General features: G+C 43.7%; 1 protein-coding gene across 1 annotated transcript in view; it reads left to right on the top strand.

Moving 5' to 3' along the window:
• LOC146783965 (clustered mitochondria protein homolog) overlaps positions 1-21,319 on the top strand; it is a 288,789-nt gene extending 267,470 nt beyond the window's left edge. The window contains 4 exon segments of the mRNA XM_085634433.1: positions 2,873-2,966; positions 8,178-8,312; positions 16,882-16,955; positions 17,299-21,319. Of these exon segments, the coding sequence (XP_085490559.1) occupies positions 2,873-2,966; positions 8,178-8,312; positions 16,882-16,955; positions 17,299-18,013 (1,018 nt within the window). The 3' untranslated portion in view covers positions 18,014-21,319.
• The last annotated feature ends 884 nt before the right edge of the window (positions 21,320-22,203 follow it).

Raw genomic sequence — 22,203 nt, 5'->3', positions numbered from 1 at the left:
AAAGTATTACACATCCGGCAGTGGATGTGTGTTTTATTAACCGTGAGGGGGGTTTCTTGCATACTTTTGGTCTAATTTTTGTCGAATCCCCTTTGAATGGCTTGGTGTGCATGTGTATTAAATGTGCCCGTCAATAGGTACCCATGTTTGTATAAATAAACTACAAGGGTGTCTATTGGGATTAGGCACGGTAGGGCATCAGACATGTCAGAGCTTCACTAGTGGTGTAAATACATTCCACGTGGATTCATTTTATGCATAGTCGCCTTTTAATGAATATCACGCAAATCGTCATGGTGATAGGTACGTACGGTTTGTCCAGCATGTCCTAGGTGTGTTTATAAATATATATTTTTTAAAAATAATAAAAAACAGTGGCCGGCCCTGGGGATTGGGGTCAAAAAAATATAATTAGGAGACAGGCCCTGGGGGATGGGGTCATCAGGGCCAATAAATTAGAATAAGAAGGGGAACCACACAGCCCCCCTTCTTAAAAAATTAAAATAAATAAAAGACTGGCATCGTGCCGGAGGCCACGCCCCTCCTTGCAGCACTCTGCAAACGCGCCCCCTGGCGAATTGTAAGTTGGGGAATTAATTCCTCTTCAATACTGAGGGTCCCTGAGGGCCAACTAGCCCAACAGGCATCTCCAGTATGCGCCAGGGAGCTGCGCTGCAGACAGGTGTTCTGAGGCCAAGCCCCTTTTTACACCTCTCTGCAACGCAGCTCTGTGGCGCTTACTGGAGGTACCTAGTGGTCTAGTTTGACCCTAGGGACCCTAAGGATTCAAGGGGACTTAATCTCTCAACTTAGAACAGTCACAGGGCGCGTTTACACAGTGGTGAAGGGAGGGGACGGGGCCTGAGGTGACGTGTGCAAACACGCACTATGGCACGTTTTAAATTGGCGATATAATTTCCCTTCAATACTGAGGGCCCCTGGGGGCTAACTAGCCCACCAAGTGCTTCCAGTAAGCGCCACTGAGCTGCATTGCAGAGAGGTGGTCCAGGCCGTGCCACTTTTTACACCTCTCTGCAACGCAGCTCTGTGGCACTTACTGGAGGTACCTAGTGGGCTAGCTGGACCCTAGGGACCCTCAGGATTCAAATGAACTTAATCTCCCAACTAAAAACGGAAACAAGGCGTGTTTACACAGTGGTGAAGGGAGGGGACGGGGCCTGAGTTAACGTGTGCAAAAACGCCCTGTGGCCTGTTTTAAGAGGTAGTTTTAATCCCCCATCCCTATTATATACTAGGGGCTTACAGAGGAGGTCATGCTAATCACAGGGGGATACCAACGCATAATGTTCCCTAGTGTATGTAGGTGTTTTAACTGTATTCTAAGTGACTTTTAACATAGCACTGGCTCTAGGACTGGTTAGTCAGACTCAGTTACCACCAGTATCCGTCTGAAAAAGTTGAGGGTACAGGATGATTTTGCAACAAGGCTTCTTTCTGCTCTTCTTTTTGTTCTTTCTGCACGTTCTCCTTCTTCCTGCACTTTTCTTCGTCTTTGAGGACTTCTGTTGCTTCTTTCTGCACTTATTTTTTTTCTTTCTGTGCATTTTTTCTTCTTTCTTCACATGTCCTATCTCTGTAGGCATAGTTAGGAATTAGCATTTAAAAAACCTCAGAAATTCACTGAAAAAACCATAGGTTTCAGGGGTGTTATAGTTAGCTGGACTTTTCACTTGTACAAAACCATTGAAATTCCCCCGTTATAGTAGCTAACTATAACTCGCGCGCCCGCAATGCACTGCTGATGACGTCACATATTACATCACTCATGACATGGTCAGTGACATCACTCATGACATCACTGATGACATCTCAAATTACATCAACACGATTACAAGGAGACTAAGGTCCGGGACTAGGGGTTGTCACTCTAGCAGGCTATAAATTGCTGAGTGTGAATGAAAACCATGGCAGAGGGGGCGGTACAGCTGTTGTAACTGATAATTGAGTCTAGACTGGATAATAATTGTAAAATGTTAGTAACACGCTGTAATTTTAAATTTTCTTATATCATGCACTTTCTATATGTTTATCAAATTACTAAACACGAGAGGGACAACATTCAGCAACTGACTGATACAACTAGTGAGCACTACTTTAAATATAATAAACCGATGATTTTGGGTGCTTTTACCCTGCACATTGAAGTTCAATACTACACCTTAACTCATTAGGCCGTGCCTTCTTACTCCTCTGTGCACTATTTTCTCTCTTCCTCTACTTTGAGCATCTAGATACCCAGCTGAGGGCCACGGGTCGCACTTTATGAATGTTAAAATAAATAAAGAAAACTTTACACAAGAGGAGTCAGTAAACTATGCTCTCAGTTATACGGAGAAAAAGATTTGGTCACGCTCTATATACACAAAAGACAGTATGCTGCCACCATCGCTTTACATGATGTACGTAAGGCAAGGACAGAAGTCTGTTGCCGAATATGAGGGCATGCTTGGTGTGCACCTCCAGGTCATAGTTCAGGTCCGAGGCATCACATGATGGTGCATATGCTCAATTAGTGTGACGCAAGGGCCATAATAGAAGTCAGGATATCAGTTTCACATGAAAATTGGCACTCACAACAAGGGCACAGTCCCACATACCATGCAGGGGGCATTCCTGTCCCACCAGCTGGTATGGGAGTCTACTTCATTTTGAAAAAACAGGAAGCTGATTAATATCAATGCTGGCTATGGCTGTTGTTGGCATATAATCTGTTATAATTAAAATGCGTAACCTGTTTTGGGTCAAACTTTTCTTTCATACTATAAATTGGTTAGGATTGTGTTTAGTTTTACTTTGGTTGTTAATGTTAACCTCTTCTTGAAAAGTGATTGTTTTCCTTTCTGTTCCACAGTCACCATTTAGTTGCGGTGGTCTACACAAGCAAAGCAGAATTTCGATCTGCCATGCAACATGAAAAAGAAACCTACACAATATATAGGAGCATAGTAAGTATCAAATTTCTAACTAGCAATGCTTTCTTCGCTTGTCTCTACATTCAGGTCCCTGACCGCACCCAGAGAGGACAGCTGCTGTGGATGTCAAAATGATTCTGTTGTTTGACAACACCGTGTCTGCCTTGATACATTAAGGAAAGGAGCGCCGATTTATTGTTTAGGTGGTGACTTTAGGAATGTTACTACACACAGGACACTGACAAGCTGGCATATCTGGATTAGTTCAACATATTTATATATCTCCATTTCTGGGGATATCAAAGTAGTTTTTTACTGTAGTCATTTGATCATTCTATCTGCCAATGTTTAACTGGACCGAGAAAGGCTTGAGAAAACTCAAGTAACATGATGATGTCTGTGAATCAATTTGCCCTTCTAACTCTCAATATAACATTGATAAATCAATATGACTATATGCGCAGCAGGAAAACAAGCATTGGCATAGCCAATAGGTCTCGCCTTTTGGATCTTACAAGTGTTTAGCCATGCAGCGCATTTTCCTGGGTGCTGTGCCGCCAGGGATTGAAAAACTATACAATTATTGCACACTGGGTAATGCAGTTTGATTCAGGAATACATGCTTGCCTCAGGAAACATTTATGGATACATTTCAAGGCCATGTAATGCACAGACAGAAAGACAAGTGCATCGGTGCAAGTCAACAGCACTAACATTCTGTGTGCGACTGCATCACTTGAGTAATGAACAGCCAGAAGCATCAGTGTCAGGGGCAAGGTATGCTTAATACAATAAGATGACATATTTAACACACCTCCCGCAGTAGACTATGCAATGAATTTACAAAAGCCCAGTTGTTTGAGCAGTGCATTAACCTTGTTATATGCGAGTTCAGGCTGCCTCCAAAGCACCAGACAAATAGTGATCTGTTCGTGTACTGGCACCCTTCACTGCGTTGCTTTGCAGTCTCAAAAATAATTTGGCTGCATTACCTTATCTCCACTTTAAATAAGGACCTTTGATGTCTGACTGAAATGTGACTTTCATGAATCCCACCTGCCCCTCTCACAAATACTTCTTGATTTCCACACATGGACAAGATACGAAATGCAGAGGGAGGGTAGAGTGGCAGGCATAGGTTGTGGCCTTAAGGGCAGGGCTGCTGACGTTTGAACTGGGGATCCATGTTTGATTCCCTGTGCCACTGCAACAAAATTTCATTCTCAGTGCAACACTTAGGGTCTTGTTACGAGTTCAGCGGTCCGACGACCGTCACACTGCGGGCCCGCCAGCAGTATTATGACTATGGTGGTCGGATTGCCACAAGACCACCGGCACCGCCGGGATAAAGGATCCCACTGGGCTGGCGGTCTTTCACTGGCAGGAATATGCAGGCATGCCACAGCAGGCAGCGCAGGGCATATTCCAAGTTGCCATTTCACCACCCTTTTCAAGGCAGTGAACCCGCCATGAAAAGGGTGGCAGAATGACAATAACAGGGGCCCTAATAGGGTCCCCCGCCGGGATTGGGCCTTGGGGTGCATGCGGGGAGGCATATGTAGTGGCCCTCTGTATTTGCCCCCTCATTTTCTGCATGGTGTGGCATGCATGCCACACCTTGCATGAAGGTGCAGTTGGGGCTCTGGCAGCGGCAGGCTACATGTGGGGCTGTTTTCTTAACCCTCACAGACCACTGCTGTCAGACAGCCGCAGGACCGCCTGCCAGTAAAGTATTGAAGTCCCAATGTGGCGGGCGGCAGCACTTCGGTTTTGGTGGTCCTACAGCAGACGGCATGTTGCACCGTCCATTCTAGGACCGCCAAAGTATTAATAAGGCCCTTAATCTATCCATGCCTAAAAATATGGCATGGGTAGATTACTTGGAGCCTTGTGCACACCCCCAGAAGAGGAATCAGTACTGGTGGGGAAAGACTATAAACTCCCATGTCAAGAATGCCAACTCCCTCCAACTCCAAGTTGCCATGTCAAAACATAATAAAATAAACTGCCTTGAAGTAAAGTAGTGCTCTTCAAATAAACGGGTTATTATTTAGAAATCCTGCAGCTCAAACAATCCATACTGAGATTACCTCAGTAATGTAATAAGTCACTAGGGTTTGCAACTTAAATCTTGTTTCATGACTCCATACATGGGGCTGTACTACATACATATCATAGCTAGCAGATGCATCTATACAATTAGGCAAACCCACAACACCCAGAATACATTTTGTCATCGATTGAACACCCAGAATTAGAAACGTTGTGTACAGATGACATTGTCGCTATATCCCACGTTTTCAAAACACATAATCAGGGACCCATTCGCTGTGGTAAACACCCTGTAGAAGTTCTCGGATGCAAATTACTGGTCCTTCAGCCAGAAACTGAAGACGTACCCCGGATGAACTCAAGACTACCAGTCAGTGCAAAGTCTACCTAGGGCCTACTTTAGTTCGCAGAAATGTTCTGTTCAAGTCTCCTCACCTACACGCACACACAGGAAGCTCATCACTAAAAAGGGGAACAACAAAAATGCATCCCTATTTTCAGAGTTCCTCAATTATGACCCAAAACAGTGTCAATCCCCATCAACTAAGTAACATTTGTCTACCCGTTTTCTAGTACTCCACCCCCCTACCACAACAACTGACTTTGTGACAAACGTGCAAATTACAGAAAAAAAGAAAGCCTTTTGCCACGACATTATTACATCTCATTTTATTTGTTTCTCTGCCACATAAAGCTACAGGCGTCAGTGAGTGGAATCAGGGGATAAGGGAGAGTGATAAGTGAAGGTTAAATAAATACTAAGGCAGGTCAAACACATAGAGAACATTTGAGGCCCACTGCTGAAGAGAGAGGGAGAGGGAAGCAAAGCAGGAAGCACAGACACCTTCTTGGCGAGCAGAAACAAAGAGGGTTAAAACCACATCTTTAACTATGGTTTAGTGGGTGAAGAAGAGCATTCATTTCAGAGGAATAACAGTGCTTGAAATGTTAATACTAAGTGCGGGTATTTAATGTCTTGGAGTACCTGCTGCCTGCTAAGAATGACAGCACCCTACCACTGAAAATTAAATGAAGTTGGGAATTTTATTACTAAGCCTATTCATTTTGCCCTTTTCCATGCCTGATGCAACACCGTATTTGATTATGGTGTGTTCTCTGTATCTTGCATTCCTTTCCTCACATTGATTATTCCCATTTTTCCAAAATGTTTTTAAATTCATTTTCTGATTTGACCCAATAACTCCTGCTAGTGGCCGGTTTCATACATTACCTTCCTTTCTGCAAGAAGTTTGTTATGCTAATGTTGATTTTTCCCTCATCATGTCTTATTTTATGATCTTTTGTCTCGCACAAGAATTCCATTGAAATACATGTATTATGCAACATTTAAACTTTCCTGACTTGGTTTAGCTGAGTTTCTCTTCATATACTATTCCCGTATATGTGCAGAAACAGTATTGCTATGTAACATTCAGCTCTTTCTAATCTTCATGGATAAGTTTAGGGTTTGGTTCTGTCTTGTTGAGGGACTTTGGATGATCCTTTGTGGTCAGTTGCTGTACTTCGTGTGTGTTTCCACAGGCAATATCTCTCCTAATGTGGGCTAAAATTCAAGCTATGAGATTACTCAAGCCGATGACAGCCTAGAATATCTGATGGGAACAGAAACCAAAGGAGCTCAGATTATACGTTCTATGTGTTAGCGAGCCTGGATAAGACATCCCACTCTGTGCTAAGATAGTAGAAAAATAGAATATGTGTACAGGAGACAACTATCAATTTAAAGTGTCACTCTTTACATGAGTAATCTTTCATCAGCTCACCTACTGTGACCAAAAGCTCTCTGAAGTGGCTGAAAATTGGCTTGCTGGCACTATATAAAATAATATATTCATAACAAAAAATGTATAAACACTTGATCACAGAAAAACAAAAGCATAATTATGCTGATGACTAGTAAACACACCAAGCAGTCCTTGCCAGGCAACGATCGCTAGTCATTACTCTGTGTGTCACCCGCATGCATACGGGATGTCATTGATGGGATGGGCTGGTCATTGCTGGCTGTACACCTATGGAGTGTGAGAAAAAAAAAACGCAGTGCTCCTCCTGCTAGGCATGGCATCAGCTAGTCATTATTGGGTGAGATGATAGGTTTCTGCTGTGGCTTGGATATAAATCAATTAGCTGGCATTACAGGTGGGCGTGGTGCGAGCAGCTTACCTTTCTGATGAAGAATGCAGCACGTCAGCTGTGTTTCTATTTGTGCCTCTGTAATCATTGCAGTCGAGGCTGGGAGCCTCAACACGGTTATGGCCTGTCTAGCCCCACTGCATGCATATAAAACAAAACTAGTCACCTCGCACAGAGTAAATTGTGCTTTTTATGTCTAGTGTCCTCTTTCTTTTGTGATGAAACTAAATCGAACAAGAATCACCAGGGGAAAAACAGGAAGTGATATCACTGCCTGAAAATGTAAAACAAGTAATGTGGCGGGAGGGGTGAGGGTCAGGAGCACCAGTCACAAGGGGGAGTCGGAGAAGCTGGAACACCTCATGCGCTCCACAGCAAATAGCATTGCAATGCAAATCTAAACCAGGCGGAAAGAGCAGATGAAGTACGGTGGCCTTGAAGTGGTGCCGCAAGCGAAATGAAACGTGCACACTTGTGGGAAGTGCTTGTAGAAAATTTAAAAATAGTCCCAGAGCCAAGAAATAAAATGAGACAAGTTGCAGAGCACAGGTCCTGCGGTGATCCTCCATGGGAGGTAACAATTGAGAAAAATTTAGCATTATACAATTAGAAGCAACTTTTTTTAAAGGACAATATCGAAAGCTGGAGGCGAGCTCAAAGGCCATAGAGTGAATACAGCATGTCACAAGAGACAGCACATGACCGATCTAAAAAGGGGGGTGGCAGATTATCGAGACCTCAATATTGAGAGCCAAAATACTGTGACTGCATTTAGGTCTTGATATTTTTGTGTCACAATATTTTGTCCTCGATATTCTGGTAGAAAGCCATTACACTTAGAGCAAAACTATAGATAACAGCTGTTGTAATCCTGTGGGCATCAATTTGCTTCAGGGGTGAACATGAATAAACTTACTTCAGACTGCTTGATTGACTGATTAACTGCTGAGTAGCAATTTTGATGAAATACAGGGTTGTATACATTCCCTTGACATGCTTATAGTTCAAACTAAATTTTTGCATTTAATTATAATATAGCTTGGGGATCTGCATGACAGAACAAAAGAAAGTTCAGCGTTTCTTAAGCACGTCACACAACAAGCAGTCAACTTGCAACGAACAATGAATGAGATCTACAAGAACGGATCAAGTGCAACAATACCACGGGTCCAGGTATGATCTAAATACTTATATTTATGCACTTTTTTTTTTTTTTGAAAAACTTTATTGTGCAGAGAGGCAAACTTACAGACATGGGCCTACAACCACCAGGGCCGGCCGCTAGTTTGTGCCAGTCAATTACAAAGCGTCGCAGAGCAGCAACTGATCTCCAAAGGCACAGCAGGAATATAGAATTATTCTCGGCAACTCAAAAATTAGACAGGATACAGACATTTTTAAATTTTGAAGAAAACTAAAAAAAAAAAACAAACAAAAAACAAAACTCAACGCGAGGAACAACTTAAATGGTGCCGAGCGCCGAGGGGGGGACCCCACCATACCAAATAAAGAATCAGGAGGTCCATAAAGTCAACCCGGGGGGGAGGGGAGGCAGCGGGGAAGTCAGAACCATCCACATAACAAGTACAATATTCCGGGAACCCCAGGATCAGGGGGACGGAGGAATGTCAGAAGTTTCTTCAAAAGGGGGCGTACAAATGTTACCTCGGTAGGCGTTCCATTGACCCAAATTTTACCCCACGCCCCAGGCTTGCCCCGAACCAGATATACCGTCTTCTCTCTGAACATGCACCAATCCATGTTCTCCTTCCACACCGACACGGCGGGAGGCCGTCGGGAACCCCAAAGCTGCGCGATATCCCTCTTTGCAATCATGTTCCCAAGTGCCGCCCACCGGGCCTGGGCAACATTGTAGTCATTAGGCTCCCATACATTCAGCAGACATCGACGAGCCTCAGGCAACAGAGAGACCCCAGTGACATCCTCCATCACCGCATGCACACGGCGCCAATAAACCGCGACCTCACGACACTCCCAAAGGATATGAAGGAAGGTGGCACTCAATCCACAGCCGCGCTTACACAGCCCATCCGAAGAGAAACCCATCGCAACCAACCGAGGACCCGTCACATACACACGGTGAAGAATTTTTAGCTGGACAAGACGGAGACGGGCCGGAATGGCGACCTCCTTCGGGGAGGACAGTGCAGACTGCCAGTCCTCGTCGTCAAACTCCAACCCGTCTCCGGTCCAGGCCTCCCGAAGATGCACAAGGAGGTCTGCCCGATTATTAATTAACTTCTTATAAATTAAGGAAATCGTACTATCGGGCAGATGACCGTCAAGTATACTCAAGTGGGGAAGCCGCGGGGATCGTGGTACCTGCCCCAAAGGCCGACTGCAGAGCGTGGCGAACCTGTACGTACCTGAAGAACTCCCTCTCACTCAACTCATACTCACTCTGAAGCACCGCAAAGGATTTGACTGCACCTTTCACCCAGAGGTCACCCACTCTGCTGATGCCAATCATATCCCAGTTCTCAAAGCCTTTCGTCGTCCAGAGGCATCCCAATCCATCCGACGCAAACAAGGGGGTCGCTCGTGTCAGGCGCTCATTCCAACCCATGGCAACATTAGCATCCCTCCACACACGTACTGCAATCTTGGTGGGTCCCGTTAGGTTCCTCCCAGCCGCCCGAGAATAGAGTGCTCTGTTGAAGTCGCCACCAGGCAACTGATATTTATCCATCTCGAAAGCCGGATTCGGGCCCGGTGCGTAAGTAGCATGGTTGATAGCGGACAGCTGGGAGGCCCAATAATACCTCCTGATATCCGGGAGCGCAATGCCCCCGTCGTACCAGGGGAGAGTCAGTTTTGCGAGAGCTATACGAGCGCGACCATCCCAAATAAGTCTCCTCTGCAAACCCTCTACCTCCCGGAAATAAGCCGCCGGAATAATGTCAAAGGAGTTCTGGAGTGCGTAGAGAAATCGGGGCAGTGACATCATTTTAAAAAGTGCAGCTCGGCCGAGTGGCGACAACGGCAACCTACGCCAGCGGGCCACATCCAACTTCAAGCGCCGAAGAGGAGGAAGGAGATTCTGCTCATACCGGACCGCCGGGTCCAACGATACATAGACCCCCAAGTACTTGAAACCGGATTGTGAAATGTGGATGGGAAACCTATTCGGCAGGGGGGGAAGGCCACCGGAAATGACATACACACAAGATTTGGACCAATTAATAGTCAACCCGGAGTTTTTGCCGAAAGAAGTGAGGACATCAAAAAGAACATTAAGGGATTCACGCGGGGAGGTGAGGTACAAGAGAATATCGTCGGCGTACAACGAGACTCGGTCCTCAAAGCCATGGGCCCACTGAATACCCCTTATCGACGGTTCCCATCGGAGCCAGGCTGCGAGCGGTTCTAAAGCAAGAGCGAAGAGCAGGGGGGACAACGGACACCCCTGCCTAGTGCCCCTCCCGAGAGCGAAGGGCTGGGACACCCGCCCATTAACAACAACCTGGGCTAGCGGATCCGTTTATAAAAGTCTCACCCAAATGATAAATCCCGCCCCGAAACCGAACTTCGCCAGTGCGGCCCAGAGGTATGGCCATTCAATCATGTCAAAGGCCATCGTGGCGTCCAACGAAGCCAAGATGGCCGGCTCGGAAAGAAACTCCGCCCTGGCGAGAACGCCATGCAAACGCCGCAGGTTGAGAGCAGTGTTCCGGTGGGGAATGAAACCGGACTGATCCGGATGAATCAAGTCACAGATAACAGCGAGCAAGCGATTAGCGAGGACCTTGGCAAGAATCTTCGGTTCAGCGTTTAATAGGGAAATGGGCCTGTATGAGCCACAACGATCACGAGGCTTGCCCTCCTTAGGAATCACAACTATAGTAGCCAGACGTTGATCGCTAGGGAGGGAACCGAGCTCACGTGACTCCAAAAACATATCGCGGAGAAACGGCGCCACTTTATCAGGGCATAATTTGTACAATTCAATGGGCAAGCCATTGGGGCCCATAGCCTTACCAGTACGAAGGGAACGAATCGCGGCCGCGATCTCGTTGGCTGACAACGACGCATCCATGCATTCTCGATCCTCTTCAGACAGGCAAGGCAGCGCAATATCCCTCAACAGGGAACAAGAGTCAGCCACATCTCTGTCGGACACCGGGGAGTAGATCGCACGAAAATAATCAGCAAAACACTCCACAATCTCGCCAGGGTCAGTCACACACACGCCATCGGGGTTCTGAAGCACAGGGACCACGCGATTCACTCTCTCCTTCTTATCAAGCCAAGCAATCCGTTTACCCGCCTTATCTCCGACATCATACAGTCTACCCTGCTGTTCCCTGTACAATGTCTTGGCGGCATCAGTGACAAGGGATTTCAAGCTAAGGGCATGAAGCCCCTCATGAGTAACACCCGAGTCCAGCCCAGCCTCCAACTCCAGTATTTCAGCCTCAAGCCCCGCGACCTCCCCATTCCTAGCTTTCTTGGTCTCAGCTATTAAAGAGAGGGCCTGGCCCCGTATGACCGTTTTAAAGGCTTCCCACAAAGACACTGAGGACAAGACAGACCCCTCGTTCTCCAAGAGGTAGTGGTCGAGCGACTTCAGGAGGCTATCGCGAGTCTTAGGGCTACGGAGATGCCAAGGGTTAATGGGGGCAATCCGCCCCGTGGCCTGCATCCCTGTATCGAAATGCAGCCACACAGGGGAGTGGTCGGAGATGCCCCGGGCCAAGTGTCGAACCTCACCAATGTGGGAGGCCTGGGCGGCGGGCATAAGGAAGTAATCAAGCCTGGAGAGACTCCCATGCGCCCCGGAGTGGAAGGTGTACTGACACTGCGTCGGGTGCATCAACCTCCAACAGTCCACCAGACCAAAAGTGTCCAAGAACCCACCAAGCCATGATTGGGAAACGGGAAGGGCCCTGGGGGGATGCCGATCCAGGTCGCCGGATAGCACCGAGTTAAGGTCACCACCCATGAGGAGAAGACTATCCGGGAGTTCCAGCAACATCCGACCAACATCAGAGAAAGTGGAGGTCTGGAGGCCCGGGGGGACATATATCGTAACTAAAGAAAGGGTCCTACCCTCCCACCTCCCAGTTATGGCGGCATAACGCCCTCTGTCGTCCAGGATGACGTTGTCAATTTCTAGTGGGAGGGAAGACCGAACAAGAATACCGACCCCCCTGGAACCGGTGGTGAACCCGGAGTGTGCAACCAGTCGGTATCCCCACCTATTCATAGCATGACACACATTGCCAACCAAATGCGTTTCCTGCAGGAGTACAACATCAGGCGCCAGACGACGCAAATATTGTAGTACAACACCCCGTTTGATACTATCCCCCAATCCATTGACATTCCAAGTTAGCAACCTCAACCCACTACCCCCCATCCCCACAAAAGTAGCAGGAGTCTCCCCACAGAAAGCAGGACACCGGAAACAAAGAAAGAACAAATACGCCGCCTTGAGAGAAAAAGAAAAACCCCCAAACACAAACACCCCCACCAAAACCCGTTACAACTCCCCCCTCCCTGCACCCCTGCAAACTGAAAAACCACCCCAAAATGCAGTGTGCCTGTCGCCCTAACAATCCCATTCTACAAAAAGACCCCGGAGGAGGAGGAAGGCCAGGCACCACCCGCCACCCAGACGAGAGCTACTATAAAACAAGATATACAAAAGAGGTAGAACCCAACTGAGTAATGTCCAAGTATCAAGGTTAGGGACCGAAAAGTCAATTCTGTAGAGGCTCACCACCCTCGGCACCGCCAGAGTGCCCCGCTCGATCGTCCCGACCAGGCAGGGAATCCAACCAGTCACTCACATTGTCCGGTCGTTCAAAAAAGAAGGTCCGCTCCTCATGTTCCACACGAAGCCTGGCAGGGAAGAGCATCGCATACTTCAAGCCCAGGTCCCGAAGACGTCGCTTAACCCCCTGAAAGCCCATCCTCTGTCTCTGAACGAGTTGAGTGAAGTCCGGGAAAAAATTGACTGAGGAGTTTTCGAATTTCACCGGGCCGTGTACCCTCGAGGCCTGCAAGATCGCATCCCGGTCCCTGAAATGGAAAAGCTTGGCGATGATAGGCCTCGGGGGAGCACCAGGCCTAGGCTTACCGCCCGGGACACGATGTGCTCGCTCCACAGCAAAAAACTTGCTAAGTCCAGACGGGGCAAGATGGGTGAGGATTAGCTCCTCAATCAGGAGGTCGACAGAACGAGTCTCGGGATTCTCCGGAACACCTATGACGCGGATGTTGTTGCGTCTTGCCAGGTTCTCAAAATCATCCAACCGATGGGACATCAAGTCGTTTGCCGATTTCAGGGCGCCAAGGTCTATTCGAAGTTCCGACACATCGGCCGTGAGGCTGGAGGTCGTCAAATCCAACGACTTCACCTTCTCGTTGGTTTTGGACAGGTCAGCCCTGATTAAAGTGACATCTATGGCGACCGTGTCAAGTTTACGAGCCAGGGCCTCATACTGCTGGCCGATGGTCTCCTTCATACCGGTAATGGCGCCCATAATGTCCTGCAGGGACAAGTCGACAGGGACAGATGGGCCGTCTCTAGCATCCTCTGGGGTATTGCTGGAAAGCCCTGGGGATCCCTTGGCTTGAGTGTAGCGGTCCATAACATTCGTCTGGAAATGCCCCCCGCGAAGAGACGTCTTGGTCTTCCGCTTCTCGGGTTCGCCCCTTCCCGTCATGGTGGAAGATGCACCCCGGAGGGGCCCGCAGGACCGAGTGAAAATGGTCGCCGGTCGGCCGGGCACCAGCCGGCCGAGAAGCTGGGCAGTGGGGTCCGGAGAAAGTCCCGACTTGACTCAGTACTCCGTAGGGAGAAAGCAGTGATGACACCAGAATGGACTGGTCCCCGGCAGAGCGGAACAGACCCTCGATCAGACCGTGCCAGAAACCAAAAGCGAAACTGAAAGTGGGGGTACGCCCACTGGTGAGGTCCCAATGCCGTTGTTATTCAACTACGTCCCGGATCCACAGCTCGCCAAGTCCCCGGCACTGCCCCGAGATGGGCCTCGAAAGTTCAAAAAGCTGTATTTTCGGTCCCCCAAGTCCGATTCAAATTCTGAAAGGAGTTATGGACTCAGTCTAGGTTCACCCTCAAAAGCCCGTCCAAGAAATCAGGATATCATCAGGATAAATTGCGAGGAGTGGCGAGGGTCCCGGGAGCCCTGTGCTCACGCGACCATCTTGGATGCGCGCTAAGCTCCTCCTCCCCTATTTATGCACTTTTAATACTGTGCAAAACCTCTGTGTACATCCTTCTCAGGCAGTCATGAGAAACATTTGCCTAGATATATTAGAATTCTAATAAAAAAACAGACTACAGTGGCATGTACTCCTTTATATCCCTTCCAGATCACAACTCAAATATATATGAGTGGATCTCTAAGTTCTCAGTGCATTCATGAATTAGCTGCATATAACTGTATGTATTCTGGAGGTCATACATTTAAATCCCAGTTGCTTGACTTAACAATGAAATTCCTGCTGTACTTATGCCATATAACTCTGTCCCTAACAAGTAATAATATTCATCACCCTCCTCGTTTGGCATTCAATGGTTTCTGTTGCATCCTGTCTGTCCAGAAACTCTGTGGAAAGTGGGCTAACATTAGCAAGGGATGACAGGTGCACAAGGTGGGAGTACCCACACATGACAATGTGATATGCAGACACTATCTGATGTGTGTCATTGGGCAAAATAACTTGCAGTTAAAAGTAAGAATGATATGGCTGTACAGAGAAGGGACAGGGTGATAGATAGGGGAGGAGAATGGGAAATGTGGCCAGAAGAAGGAAAAAGGAGGGTAAAGGAATCCCAGGCAGAGAGGCTGAAAGCCCTAGGAGAAAATGAGATGAGGACAGTGGGTCAGGTGGATAAAGTATAATAGGACAAAGGATGCTGTTGGGAGAAATGGCACTCTGTCAGGGGACAGTAAGGAGGGTAGACCGAAACAGTGATTGGAAAGTGCGAATGAGAAGCAAGGGATGTAAGCGAAATGGAAGAGACATATCAGCAACATGTGAAGTAGGAGAGAACGAAAGAACTCCTCTGTGCATGTGCAGGGTTCATGGGTTTCCCCTGTGGGCATGGAGGACTTGCATGGTTTTCGTCATGGGTAAGGGGTACTGAACGGACCGGCAACTAACAAAATGGCAAATAGGAAACAACAGAGGCCCGAATCAAGAGGCCAGAATCCAGAGTCCTCACTAACACAACGGGAAGCACATCTGAACTTGGAATCTGTGCATCACTATGTGATCTGCTTCAATGTGAGACATACTGATTATGGAATGAGTTCACATTTTGATCTCTCACTTATCTTTATTTCATTATTTAGAATAGATTTCATAGGAAGAGGTTACTTGATACTGTCCTTCGAGGTGTAGTTTGCGATAATTCTTTGGATACTTTCACAGAAGGAATAAGACACAGGAAACAAATGGTTTATTCATCTACTTGTATATTGATATGGTACAAAGTATTCCCTCATTTCATTTGTCCATAAAACACAACTTGAAAAGACGCACTAACCATTTACAATATTTATTATTGATCAGTTTGGGGCTTAAATGATGCACACATGCCGTTTCTACAATAGTATGACAATGTAGTTGCTTCTCAGTGTTCAAACATACATGAGACCTGATTCATATAAGTATTTATGCACCTACATTAAGCTATAGGTGAGCAATTTATAGGATCAACATACCATTCCAAGAAAGGTTGGTTTTTTCCCCCTGTAAAACTGTAATTCCACCAGTATGGTATAATTTCTATCTGTAAAAACTGCTCATGGGGAGAGACTTCTGGTTCTTCCAAGATGGAGCCAAATTCAAATGCTGGTGAGCATTCATAATCTAGTTAGTTTGTGGAAATCTGCAAACCGATTGCAGGTAGTTTCTTGTTTTCCATTTATCAAGAAAGTATTCCCACTATGGATAAACCGTAGTTCTGAAATGTGACTGTCCCCTAGATTCACATGTTGTGCAGTATTCCTCCATCTAGTGGTTGGATTCCGAAACTGTGTGTAAAGGTAAAAGTTTTTCTTTCTGGCCATCAAACACATGTGTAGTTGAACAAACCTCCCTATGCTATTGACAGCTATCCCACAAATGCCATAATAGTAGCATACACTAAAGGAGAAAGGGGCACAAACTAGTTCAAAATACAAGTAATCAAAACATTTTAAAGAGGGAAAAGAATGTTTAGCCATCTAGAATAGTGGAACTCCTCTAGATTCACATGTGATCCCTCCTCTCACTGGAATGAGGGGAGTAAATGGAAAAAAAGAGAAAGAAAAAATGTAATTTGAAGATGGTAACTACGTGATGGGGCATTGTGAGTTTACACTCACAATCATAATAAGGGTATTTCATCTGTGCATGTCGTCAACACCCACAATGAAAAAACCTTTACCTTTACACACAGCTTTCAGACCCTATTACTAAATGACAGAATAATGCACAGCATGTAAATCTAGGAGAGCTTAATGATACAAAACTATTGTTACAGGTAAGAAGCCAGTTTATTGCTGTTTCATTATCATTTCAACCACATTTAGGTTTGTTTGTAATATGTTTCACTAATGAAATGTTCTAAATTACTCACATAGCTAAACATTTAACAGACAAAAACATCTTGATCTACATATGACAACGTTGGAAGTAAATCATTCATTCATCTATAGATTTAAAAGCAGCTTTTACAAGTTCTTGCATCCTTTGTTTTTAGATTACAGCCCCAGGAGTCGAAACATTGTTAGAAAAGCTGAATCTCATCAATGGTATTCTATTGATTAATGTAAGGTAAGATAATCTTCAAAGTTGTCTTTATTCAAGGCTCTTGAATTCCTAATGTTTCTCCATGATATTCCTGTGAAAAACTGTTTTATTTTGAATTTATTTTAATAATTGTTTTGAGCATACACGTTTGCATCACATTTAAATAAATGTGCTGTAGATGAATATAACAACCACAGTTTAATTAATGAGCTAAGACAATGCAAAACCACAGGTCTAAATACCCTACAGTAAGTCTGCATAGTTTGACCATGCAAAAATAAAGTGGGTTGATGAAAGCTTAATTTTAATTTTATAGCATTTATTATGAACAAATAAAATAACATTTGACACTTGTTTTTACCAACAGAAGTAAAGAGGAAGTCACAAAAAACAAACAGCCGGAAACAGGCAGGGATGAAAAAGATGATGCAGCCCCAGGTCACAGTCAAGTGGATGTAGACCCAGAAAAACAAACACTGACAACTGAGAGCCCTGCTGAAAGAGAACTAACAGAAATTGAGCTTGCCATTATAGAAGAATTACGAAGTAACGAGCCAGCTGCTGAAGATAACTCTAAAGATGAAATAATGACAGCAAAGACAGCAGCTGAAGATTCATCTACAGATAGTGTAACAAGTGGGGATCTAGCTACTGAAGATTCATCTGTGGATATAGTAACAGATTCACAAGCTGATACTGAAAATGTGTTAATGAATATGAAGCCCACTGCTGTGGTTGAACTAACAACAATGGAGTCATCTTTAAGTGACGAAACAACCAAAAGTGAACCCACAGTAGAAGACGAGTTAACAAATGGTAAGCCTTCTGCTGAAGATGAGCTAACAAAAACAGAGCCCACCCTTGGTGAAAAATTGATAAATGGAAAGCCTACTGCTGAAACTCAGTTAACAAAAAGAGAGCACACTGCTCATGATCAGTTAACTAATGGAGAGCCTGCTACTGAAGAAAACATAACAAATGGAAATTCTGGTGCTGAAGATCAGTTAACAAAAGGAGAAGCCACTGATAATGGTCAGATAACAAAAGAACAGTTCAAATGTGTAGAAGCAAGTGCTGATTAGAATAGTTAATCATTAGTTATCTAAAGAAGATTTACTTTTGTTGTTAAGGTAGTAAATCTACATTTGCTCTTGGGTCAGCTTTAAACACCTCACACAAAGGTCCTTGTATTTGCCATGAACACATATTAGTATTAACTATCTTGATGTCAAATTCGGTTGTTTTTTTTTACAGAGGATGTGGGAAGTATTTTTGGCAGCTATCTCATGGCTCCCAAAAAATTATCTTCATTAGTATTCTGGAATTCCTTGCTACTTCAAGTGCTGTGGTTGAATCTAATCTCTTAGATTACTAACTACCTCAATAAGTCATGATTTAGATTTACAGTCAAATGTGAATCTAAAACAGCTGCCTTTGACAAATTCATTTGTTTGTTTATGTCAGGATCCATCCCATACCATCTACTTATAAATTAGGCTACTGCATATCACACATTGGTTGGAAACTAGCTTATTTTTCTCATAAAAGGTTTCAAAAATATTATGCCCATAATTGCAAAACACAGATTTATCAATAACTGTAGTAGTTTGTCCCACACTTGCGTAATTAATTGAGCTAAATATGTGCTCGTGTAAATGTATTTATTAATGTGGCTGTCCAGGACCACAGGTTGATATTTTCATGTGCTTCTTGTATATAGTTAAAAAAAAAACTATTACAGAATGCAAAAATAAACACATATGTTTAAAACACATGTTAAATGAATTCAAATTTCAGTAGGTAAAATCTAAATCCTCTCAACAGTATGCTACACTAAAGAATCTCTTGACAAGACATGGGCTCATATTTCTATTTTTTATATGAACTGCATGCAAAACGGTCACCAATATAAATTGTCCTCTAATTAAACAGAATTTCATCAACTTTGCAGCAACAAACACAAAAGTAAATAACTACACTACACATAATATAAAGATGGTCCATTCCTTACTCCAGTTAGATATCCAGTTCAATTTTTTATTTTTTAGCTTAAGGTGTGATCTACTAACTATTGAGAAACTAATTTCTTATATGTACATTCCTAAGTTTGATAGTTCTTTAAAAGTCATGTAGATTTGGAGAGCTATGTTTGTTCATATATCCTCCAAGTTTCACTACATATTCTAAGTTCATACTTTCCTTTCAGTTTAATTTACAAAGATGCCTTTGTACTTATGACGCACCTTTTGGTGAAATACCCTGGAATTCTTTCAGTGATTTCAACATAGGTTTTTCTTTGCATAATACCCAAGTTGTCATATGTTTTTACTTGACTCAACTGTATTTCACTTACATGCTATGTGCACTTTGTGTTTAATTTTCCTTTAGTTATTTTGCGTACAATTCATGTTCTTTTTTTAAAGAACATCATTTTATACTTTTCAGTCACGAAAATTGCATTAATTACAATACGTTTTTAATATTCTTAGGGCAAATACATCTCAGCTCAGGTGCTCAGGAAACCCCTCATCCCTTCTTGCCTCAATAATTCTGTTACACATGATGTTTTGTTCCTGGCCTGAGCTACTCTTCCAATAGGCCCATGTAATCCTTCCATGACCCCAAATTTTCAGCAAATTTCATTGGAAACCTCTTTCCTATATCGTTTTTGAGCTTCCATGCAGATGTTCAGCCCCTGCTTCGCCAGTGCAAATTGTTGGTGAGGTCTGGGCTCTCCAGTGTTTTACAATGTCAAATATTGCCTTGCATCTAATGAGCCTGTTTTCCCTCAAGCCCTCAGCAGGACCTGTTTATATTACTCTATGTATCTGCGCAAAAAACCTTTGCATCATGCCACAGGCACTTATCTTGCCTATTAACATTACATCCTCTTCCATACATGTGAGGCAATTTGCATCGAGAGAAAGGCCAATCTTGTGAAAGTTAAGACCTGTGGTACAATGCTCTATGTAGTGTTTTAAGTTGGATAAGAATGAAGTTCGATTTGATAGCAACCTCTCTAGGGTGTTGGAGTATTTCATCCCAGTCTTTATCCTAAATTTTACCTATGTCTCTCTGCCTCCTCTCTCTAATATGTTGCAGATTACTGTAGGTGTTATTGATTATTGTTTTTATTAGTTAGTGAAATTACACCTGTACCTAGCTCCTCGCCTAGCTCTGCTTTCAACATGAATGCTGCCCTGTACCGCTGTTCAGGTGTCATCTACTGATATTAGTGTTTTCTAAGTTGTAAGAAACACTAGGAACAAGAAGCCTCATAATCAAAAAGCTGTTTGAACAAAAACAAGCTGCAAACGGCCGCACCTAACCAATAGATGGCCGGAGTATGCAAGGCATGTAAAATTACTGCCCTACAAACTATAAACAGATCATTACATGGTAAGTAACCGTTTCCTTTCCCTATGTATAAGCAAAGAAAAGTTAGCCAGTAAATGTACTGATGTGTTACATTAACATGATTGGTATTATACACTTGCTAGTTTTCCAAATGTATAAATGTTTATGCATAAGAGCAATCCTGGGAATCTGCAACAGTGGCACCTTCCACGGAGCATTCCTGGAATTCTTCATGATGTCCAATAAAATGTGAAATTTGCTGCAAATGTGGGATTAACACTACAGAAGCAAATTTGCAACACTCTTTATACTAAACTTGCTATATAGGAGACAGAAAGGACCCACTGTACAGTACAATTGACAATATTACAACAATCCATTTTCAGAACAATTCAAAGGTTACTCATTGTTCCTTTGTTCTTTATACTTAGTAGTCTTTGTCAGAAAAGTCTCTTTTTGCTGTTGAAAGATAAGTTTGTTAGATCAAAAAATTTCATGAGACTTCTTTAGTGCAACATTTTCATGAATGACGTAAGTGACATGTAGTTCTAGAAAAAGACCAACATGCATAGGAATCCCGTCACGAAGCACAAACATGTCCAATAGAAAGGGCATCAACGCACTGCTTAAAAATATATATGAGAAAGGGCAACATTTGTAATAATTTTTACAATCCGCTGGTGCACAACTTTTATTAATATACTTGTTTATATTTGGTTGCTTTTTTACAGCCAAACTTTCAGTATTGCAGAAAATATATTCTGCTTTGTGTGCATTTTCTGTTCCCTTTATTGTAAAAATGGTTTGATTATACAAACATCTAATAAAAATGCCTTATTTGTTGTGATTGTTTGGAGACTTATGTTTTGGGCTAAAACACAGATTGTATTGTTACCTCTAGTCAGGTCATGATGTATTTCCCAGTATTTTGTAAACTAAATACTGCTTTTTAAAACAAATAAGCTGAAAACCTCATTTTAATGACTAATCTAATAACTTTTTATGTAACCAATAAAACTTTTCACAAACTTTCTGTTGCCTACACCCATTACTAATAGCAAGTATGATCCTTATAATTTTGTAACCGCTGCCTAGTAGATAAACTGTATTTCTCATTCTGGTACTTTGGTTGAAGGTAAGGAGATGTCCAACTAGAACATGGTACAGCCATTTATTAATTCACATGTTTCTTATGTTGGCTCACCTATATAAAGACTATCAAATACAAATGTGATCTACAAAATAAACATGAAATGAAGAAAGAAAAAACTTTGGAAAGTCGATATCACTGGGCTATTTTAGTTGAGGGTGTTCTTTGTTGTATTTTAATGTAGTGCTGTACGTTGTGTGATGTGTGGATGCACACATGTTATAAGCACAGGTACACTCAGACATGCACACAAAGCACAGAGAGGCACACATATGGGAATTAATGTAGTCAGGCAAGCTGATATGAATGCTATTAAACGAGTTAACTCATAGAACTGACAGTTAAAAACCTTGGACAGCAGACTCTCCAAAACACACAGCCCAACTGTAATTGGCAATAGACAACAGAACTGTCTATGTGGGTTTTGATAGAGTTCTGTGTGGGAGCACACTTTCCCCATGACAAAAAAAACAGAAGAGAGGCTTCCTGCTAACCTATGAGCATCTGACAGGTTCTACTGCCACATTGCATCCCTCTTTCACAAACAATGTGACTTTTTAATCCATTGTTAGAATGTTAACATGGAAACTATAGGCCAAAAATGCAGTAAGATTTTGGCAAACATGTTAAAATAACACCAGGAACATGATAATATTGCCTTAGTGTGCAACTCCCTTAACATAAATTGGGCACCTAAAATCCAGTGGCTCATCTTCAACTTTACTGTTAGTGCATTCCAGACTGCTCACACTTCATTCTACAACT

The sequence above is a fragment of the Triturus cristatus genome, chromosome 11, assembly GCF_964204655.1.
Source record: "Triturus cristatus chromosome 11, aTriCri1.1, whole genome shotgun sequence".
NCBI classification, from domain to species: Eukaryota; Metazoa; Chordata; class Amphibia; order Caudata; family Salamandridae; genus Triturus; species Triturus cristatus.
The sequence above is the reverse complement of the archived record's forward strand: the minus strand, read 5'-3'. Positions and strand labels throughout refer to the sequence as shown.